The following is a 7,963-nucleotide window of genomic DNA, read 5'->3' as shown; positions in this document are numbered from 1 at the left end:
TATCCGTTCTCCTACGTAGAACACAATTACGTGCTATATTCCTAATCATTATGTAACGTGTCCTTAAATTGAAAAAGATTGCTGGGGTCACCCTGATGAATTGATTGAAGAAAGTGGCCACTTCCTTCTGAAATACTGCCTGGAAAGAAATGTTCCTTCACCGTTCAAACAACCTTGCTCTTTATAGTTACAATTATGGCATTCAACTTTATATGTTTTCGTTCATTTATCTTCTAGCTGCACAAAACCTTCCCGGCTCTGAGTATCAAGAATGGTGGATAGAAAGTTGGACGTTCTGGAGCGGCACATGAAAGAGCTTAGCGTTGCGAGAAAGGAGGGAAACAGACGAGAAGAGGGTTTGGCTTGTTTCAATCTGGGCAACTACTTTGATGGCGTAGCCGATTTACAGAGGCCATAAGAAATTACACAGAAGCATTGAGCATTTTTAAGGAAATAGGTTTGAGGGCTGAGGAGGGAAGAGCCTTTGGCCATCTCGGTAATACTCATCACAGTCTGGGCAATTTCAAACAGGCCATAGAGTACCACAATCAAAATCTTAGTATTGCAAAAGAAGTAGGGGATAGGGCGGGAGTGGGAATCGCGTACTGCAATCTCGGCAGTGCTTATAACAGTCTAGGAAATTTTAAACAAGCCCTAGAGTACCAACAACAAAGTCTTGGTATTGCTAAGGAAGTAGGGGATAGGGCCGGTGAGGGAAGAGCCTATTGCAACCTCGGCAATGCCTATCAGAGTCTGGGTAATTTTAAGCAAGCCATAGAGTACCACCACCAAGATCTTAGTATTGCTAAAGAAGTAGGGAATAGGGCTGGGGAGGGACGAGCCTATGGCAATCTCGGCGCTGTGTATCACAGTCTGGGTGATTTTAAGCAAGCCATAGCGTACCACAACCAAGATCTTAGTATTGCTAAAGAAGTAGGGAATAGGGCGGGAGTGGGAATCGCATACGGCAATATCGGCAGTGCTTATAACAGTCTAGGAAGTTTTAAACAAGCCCTAGAGTACCACCAACAAAGTCTTCGTATTGCTAAAGAAGTAGGGGATAGGGCCGGCAAGGGAAGAGCCTATGGCAATCTCGGCAATGTGTATCAGAGTCTGGGTAATTTTAAGCAAGCCATAGAGTACTACAACCAAGATCTTAGTATTGCTAAAGAAGTAGGGGATAGGGCTGGGCAGGGAAGAGCCTATGGCAATCTCGGTTATGCTTATCACAAAACGGGTGAGCTTGTAAATGCACTTTCTTTTAACGAACAATTTCTTAGGATTTGTAAGGAAACGGGGGACCCAATAGGGGAGGGAATCGCATGTTATAGGCTGGGTCTTGATCATGATATTTTAGGCTCCTTGTCCAAAGCTCTTCATTACTATCGTTTAAGCATAAGTTGTTATGATGAAACCATTCGTGATCTTCAGTCAGAAGATGCATGGAAAATAAGCTTTCGTGACACAAATCAGAGTGTGTATGCCGCTCTTTGGAGAGCACTGCTGAAGAATGGAGAGGTTGATGAGGCTTTGTATGCTGCTGAGCAAGGACGAGCACAGGCTTTGACAGACATTTTGAAGGTGCGATACCATGCTGATGAAGAACCCTCCTCGGCAGTCACAACAAAGGACACTATCTCTTCTCTGTTAGAATATCTACCTTCACAAACAGTTTTTACAGCACTTGACGGAAACACTATCAGTTTTTGGATGCTGAGAAGAGGTAGCGAGGTCACATTTAAGCAAAAGGAAATCGAAAATGGAAGTGCCGACTCACTTATGAGAACTACCTTTAAGGAACAGATTGGCGGGGGGATTTGCAACTGCTTGAAGCCTTTGTATGATGTTTTAATCGGTCCCATTGCAGACTTGCTTCAGGGTGATGACTTGATATTTGTTCCTGATGGATCATTTTGCCTGGCTCCTTTTTCTGCATTGAGTGACACTGTCAGGATCCGTACTGTTCCCTCGCTGACCGCTTTAAAATTGATTACTGGTGCACCTGACGCATTTCACAGTAAGAGTGAAGTGCTGCTTGTGGGAGATCCGTGGTTGAAGGAAATCACTTGGGACACCGGTGAACTCATGTATAAACAGTTGCCGTGCGCGAAAAAAGAGGTGGAGATGATTGGAAAACTCTTGCAGACCGAGCCTCTCACTGGCAGAAATGCAGCGAAAGCTGAGGTGCTAAAAAGAACGATGTCAGCTGCCTTAATCCACATTGCTGCACACGGAGATGCTAAATTTGGAGAAATTGTTTTAGCCCCAAATCTCGAGCGCAGATCTCAGATCCCTGAAGAAGAAGATTACATGTTAACAATGAGCGATGTTCATGCGCTTCATCTTCAGGCCAGACTGGTTGTACTGAGTTGTGCACATAGTGGCCAGGGAGAGGTAAAATCTGAGGGTGTGGTGGGAATAGCCAGGGCTTTCCTGTGTGCTGGTGCCCGGTCTGTTTTGGTGTCACTCTGGGCAATTGATGACGAGGCGACCTTGCTGTTCATGAAACATTTTTACCAACACTTGGCAGATAGAAAAAGTGCAAGTTTAGCTCTTCACTATGCTATGAAATCTGCTCGGGAGACAAAGCAGTATTCCGCCATAAAATACTGGGCGCCATTTGTGCTAATTGGCGATGATGTCACCTTTGAATTTGGGCAACACGAGCACGAAAAGAATGGTAAGTGTTTTTCGAATATAAATTCATTATTCATAAAAAACAGACACTGTACATGTTTTTAATCGGCAGGTTGTCTAGAAGAATAGGTATGTTTTTCATAGAGAATTAATTTCAAAATCGGTCGCCTATGTGCTTTTACGAACTGCTTTGGCTAGCACCTGAAATCAGTATTGTCTGCACCAGAACGGGTACTTCGGCCTTCGTGGAGATAGCTAACTGTTTGAGCCAAGTTATGGACTGAAATCGCTGATATAATGCACTAGTCCGATAAAAACACGGCCCCCGACCCCCAGATAAAAGTAAAGCAGTGACGGGGACATGACCGCTCTTACGCTTTTGTAACTACGCATTTCCCGGGGGGTTCAGGGGCAGTAACGATTTCTTAAAAATCACTAGCCTTGACAGAGTGGGACTCGGTCATAGTGTAAAAAAAACCGTTCGAGCTTCAACTTGGCAAAAAAAACTGTTTTGGGTCTGGCTTTGTGGTCGTAAAGTGCTGATACTTCATGAAACACTTTTCGATGCTAAAATTTTTGTACTGTATTTTTGTCGGGGAGAAAAATATTTAAGAACATTTTTTAAGTAGGTACGAACATTTCTTGTCCGGAGAATTATCCTCATTGAAGTAATTATCCGATTTCTTTCGCCATTGTGAAGGTTCTAAGATGGCGTTCCAGTGGCAGCGAACAACGAGTGCTCCAAAATTGGTTGAACGAAGTTGAAAAGACTTAAATTTCTCAACAATAGTATAACCACTAGTAGAAAGAGTTGTTTATTATAAATCTAACGTTGTAATATTTGCTTCTGTTTTCCCCCGGCTGCTTTTCCTGATTCCACGCGCTGCAAATGTATACACGCTGATTCTACTAGCAATTGCAAAGAAATGAAAACTTTGTGGCAGCTATCGCGTTTTTCAGCGATGCATAAGAGCCATTTACTATGATTGTCTTTGAGTGAAACACCGGGGCCACAGCAATGGGGGTTGTAACATTCAAGTTTCCCCCGAGGGGCGGAGGAAGGTTGAAAATGCGACACTGTACAATTGTTACATTCCCACGACGGCCCGGGGGTCGGGGCCCCGTCGCTTCAATTGACTACTGCATAAAGTGAAGTTAGATAATGAGGGCTTATGTCGCAGTGACACTTAGTTGAATAGGAATTGTTGCTATCAACTAAGCACAAACGGTTTCACGAATAAAGATAATTATCTTTATCTACTTACCATTCAGATCCAAAGTCCTAATTACCATTTAACGCACTTTTTCTTTTTTCTTTAACTTTATTTTCTTTTTTTTTTTTTTTTTTTTCAGAAACGGCGTCTAAAAAGTGAGAAAATTACATGGACTCTGATGCGTCGATATGTCCTTTTCGTTACTTCAATTATATGAGGAAAGCGTTCATACCTGAGTCAGTAGCGGTGAACCAAGACAAAAGATGTGTAAATTTTGTTAAAGTATATTTGTAAACTTATTTTACCGCGAGGTTTAAATACTATTAAGGACAGGGCCTACTACTGTTATTGCGGATACGTTCTGCCAATATATCGAAATACTCGGATTTCCTATGCGGGGTGCATAGGAATATTTTTGCGCGGTTTAAAACTATGCGGAGAAAGTAGAACTTAGCAAGTGCTCTTGGTATCCAAAAAGAAAATTCGGAAATTCGGGATAACCGTGCATTTTTCAAAGATAAGTAGGCCTCAATTTGGAAAAGAACGCAATTTAAAAGCTTTTTACAAATATTGTTGATTGATCATCTTCGAAAAATGCGTGGTTATCCCCAGTTTTTTTTTTTTTTTGATTTCAATAACACCTGTTTAGATCTGCTTTTCTCGCATATTCACGAAACCGCGCAAAAATACCTTTGAATTATTAGGCACCGTCCTTAAAATGCTGACAAAATTCTTCATTTGCACCTTGTCAATTTTGTAAGCTTCTCTACCAGCATTATAAGCTATTATAACCAAACGGTTGGTTTCGTGAGTGAGGATACGCTCTCGTGTTATTTTGGCACTTAAATACTTAAAACAACTCCCACGATGCCGGGTACTTATTTTACATGAAGCTGGTGACATTAAGCTTCGTATATTAACTTTCCATTTAAGCCGATTAAGTGTCAGTTGCGAGGAAAAGTCTTTTTCCCTTAGCCAGGAACAGCAAATGTCGGCGCTGTCGTCTTTTTTTTTTTTTCTTTATTTCAAAACAAGAAAAGGATGAAGACAAAGATGTCTGAATTTCTAATTAGTAAGCGTTGAAAGTCTTAGGGCCTCCACAGACCAGATATTTAGTTGTCGACAACTAGTTTTTTTTTCGACAACTAAACGTTATCAACAACTAAAAACACAGTGTGTGGGACCAGTTGTCGACAAGTAAGCCGTTTCCATTTTCGAAGAGGCAAACTGCTTAGTTGTTGACAACAAATATTTGTCGATAACTACATTTTTGACTGCTTTTTCTAGTTTGTGGGGATAGGCAGTTTAGTTGTCGACAACTATCGTATTTGAACATGCGCAGTGAATGTTAGTTCCAAGTTCTCCCGGGAATAATTTTGTAATCGACAACAAAATACTCCAGTGTCATGTATGGATTTCTTCCATCGGACATAGTTGTCAGTGACTTTCTGTTTTCGATAAAAGGTAGTTGTCCACAATTAATTGTCTAGTCTGTGGAGGCCCTAAGACATGTCGGGCCTTTCTGTGACGAAAAAATGCGAGATAAAAAGCCTGCAATAAAAAAAAGGCAACTTTTTCAAAAGTGTTGTAAGTGTGGATTTTCTGAGATTTTGTAAGACGGGCAAAAGCAAAATTTAAAAAGTGGCCGGTTTTTTTTTAGGCAAATGTCTCAAGGCTCAAATAAAATAGGAAAGTAGAAATTACATCATGGTATTCTAATTATTATACCTTAAATGTAAGTAATGTATGGGAAACATTGCTAGAAATAGGGCCTAGAATCAAACAAGTGGGATTCCGAAGTTTTACATGTTGATTTTCAGAGATTATGCCACGGAGGGACGAAGGCAAAGTATCTCAAAAAGGGGCGATCTCTTTGACAAACTTTCAGGACCTAAAAAACACAATAGACTAGAAGTTGTTTGATTTTTAATTAGTATGCATTGAAAACTTAAAGACTGAAAAAAAGTTTCATAAGCAAAGTAACTTCTAGATTTGGATGATTTCTTAAAGCGATTTCTTTACGCGATTTCTCAGGGAAACTTCCAGAACCTAATTAAACTAGGAAATTGAAGTGTTGCTTTGTGTCTTAATTAGTATGGATTGCAAGTTTAAACTTTCTACAGTCTGAGAATGTTGTTTCGTATCTATCACGCATCACGCTAATTATGATCGGCCATCACGCATCACAGAAATTAAAAAAATAAGCCATCACGCATCACGTACATGTAAATGAGGCTCAACTGGGTTCGAGTAAGGCGTAACTCAGGCGTCACGCGTTTGTGAAACAATAGATCACGCATCACACTGTTATGTCCAATCACGCATCCCGCACCTAATTTGGGTCCGATCACGCATCACGCTAATAATTTTGGGACTATCACGCTTCACGGAAAACCCTTTTGCCACCCTTAACCTCGTATGCAGTCATTATCCAAGAAATGAATACATGTAGTCTCGCAAGTGTGTGTTTTTGTGCCATTAGTCGAAACTAGAAGGCCGTTTACACGACAGAAAGATTTTGAGTCCGTACCGCTTTTTTGACGGGTCCGGACCCAAATTTTTCTGTCGTGTAAACGGCCTTTAGGTCATGTCCATAAGAAAAAGGGACTTGTCAATCGCTTTCTTCGTGAGATTGTTGAAGTTATTTTTGAACACGTCCTCTTGTCATTTTGAAAAGTAACTTCAGCTCTAAGCCACCGAAAGTTGAAAATTTGCGAGGTAGTTGAAAAAACTAGCACTGAAAGCCAATGATTTCTGTTAAGATGTAGATGGTCACAGTTAGAGAGTGTTTTCACGTGATGTCACGGCGGCCATGTTGTTGTACCCAACTAATCCCCCGGGGATTGAGCTCTATTATCATGCAAACGTTTTTTTTTTGTTTCGGTCGAAAAACAAGGTTACTGATCGCGTGAGTGGAAACACTCGATACGATCCATCTCTCTAACGGCAATTTAACCTGGTATCTGGTGTAAGGTACATTTCGTCATCTTAAATGTGATGTCACCGGAGTTCACCTTTCTTAACAATGAAGCAATTGGAGTCCCCGAGGGCTGTCTGAATAGGCCATTTCCGAGTTTATGTCTTCCTGCTCTTCAAAGCGAGTCTAAATGCTAAGTTTTTTTCATGAAAATTAGTAAAGTAGAACAAATTCCCATCACAAAAGCTTCTCATGTAGACTCGCTTTGAAGAGGAGGCGGACATGAACTTATGATATAATTAGTAAAGTAGAGCTAATTACCATCGCAAAAACGTCTTACTTAGACTCGCTTTGAAGAGGAGGCAGACATATTAATAAGCCAGTACAGAATTTTTAAAAGGCACACGCGCACCATGGAATAAAAACGAGCATATAAATTTCTTCCAAAGTTATGGAAAATAGTGGCAAACATTTGCATTCATCATCGTTTGCGCGCATGAGTTTTACGAAACTGCGAACTGGCATATTGACCCCTCACTAACGATAAAAACTTTTTTTTCGTTGTGATTTAGGTTCAAAAACGATTATTTATTACACGAAGCAGTGTGGTCTTATTCTCTCAAATAGCATGCGCGCAATGATTCGCGAACCGTATTCCACAGTATATACAGTTTCTTTTTGCTAACGTTATGTGTTTTCTCGGTAAAGTTTCTTGATTTTTCGGTCCTATTTTAAGTTGGGCGAAATTGAACAAGAGCAAACGAGGGCAACACTTCCACAGGCGAACTCGGATAGTAAAGACTCAGTCTACAACAGCCAATGAAAAACGCGGTAATTCTGCAAGGGAAGAGAGGTTCTTTTGGAAAACAAACTAATGGGGACCGAAATAAGGGGTACTGATTTGAAGGGAGTATTGAGAAGAAAATGTCCGGAATAAAATTTCGGACTTCTGCACTGGATAAACCTACAATTATCAGTGGACAAAATTCCTCGGGACAGTCAAGCAAAAGATTTCTAATGCAAATTCTTGCAGCCATTTATCATAACAAAAAAGACAATTATTTGCTTGAATGTACGCGTCGGGATAAAAACGATTTTTATCCCGACGATTTTTATCACCTCTGCGATGCCGGTGCGATGCTCTAGCAATTGTGCCATGAAGCCACACAGCTGGGGGTCAATTGTTTGCCCATTG

The 7,963-nt window shown here is 40.8% G+C and overlaps 1 protein-coding gene across 1 annotated transcript; it reads left to right on the top strand.

Annotated features, from left to right (window-relative positions):
* Positions 1-271: 271 nt before the first annotated feature.
* Positions 272-5,297, top strand: LOC137972532 (tetratricopeptide repeat protein 28-like). The gene is made up of 3 exons (XM_068819284.1): positions 272-356; positions 410-2,680; positions 3,991-5,297. Exons 1-3 carry the CDS (start codon positions 272-274, stop codon positions 4,008-4,010), a joined length of 2,376 nt encoding a protein of 791 aa, XP_068675385.1. The 3' UTR covers positions 4,011-5,297.
* The last annotated feature ends 2,666 nt before the right edge of the window (positions 5,298-7,963 follow it).

Source organism: Montipora foliosa, chromosome 10, assembly GCF_036669935.1.
Source record: "Montipora foliosa isolate CH-2021 chromosome 10, ASM3666993v2, whole genome shotgun sequence".
Taxonomy (NCBI): Eukaryota; Metazoa; Cnidaria; class Anthozoa; order Scleractinia; family Acroporidae; genus Montipora; species Montipora foliosa.
The sequence above is the reverse complement of the archived record's forward strand: the minus strand, read 5'-3'. Positions and strand labels throughout refer to the sequence as shown.

What these genes read in the sequence shown, in the direction of transcription:
- LOC137972532 (XM_068819284.1), top strand. Translation starts at nt 272, where the DNA reads ATGGTGGATAGAAAGTTGGACGTTCTGGAGCGGCACATGAAAGAGCTT. An exon ending in GGGAAACAGACGAGAAGAGG is followed by an intron (nt 357 to 409) that starts GTTTGGCTTGTT and finishes GCCGATTTACAG; the next exon opens with AGGCCATAAGAAATTACACA. An exon ending in ACACGAGCACGAAAAGAATG is followed by an intron (nt 2,681 to 3,990) that starts GTAAGTGTTTTT and finishes TTTTTTTTTCAG; the next exon opens with AAACGGCGTCTAAAAAGTGA.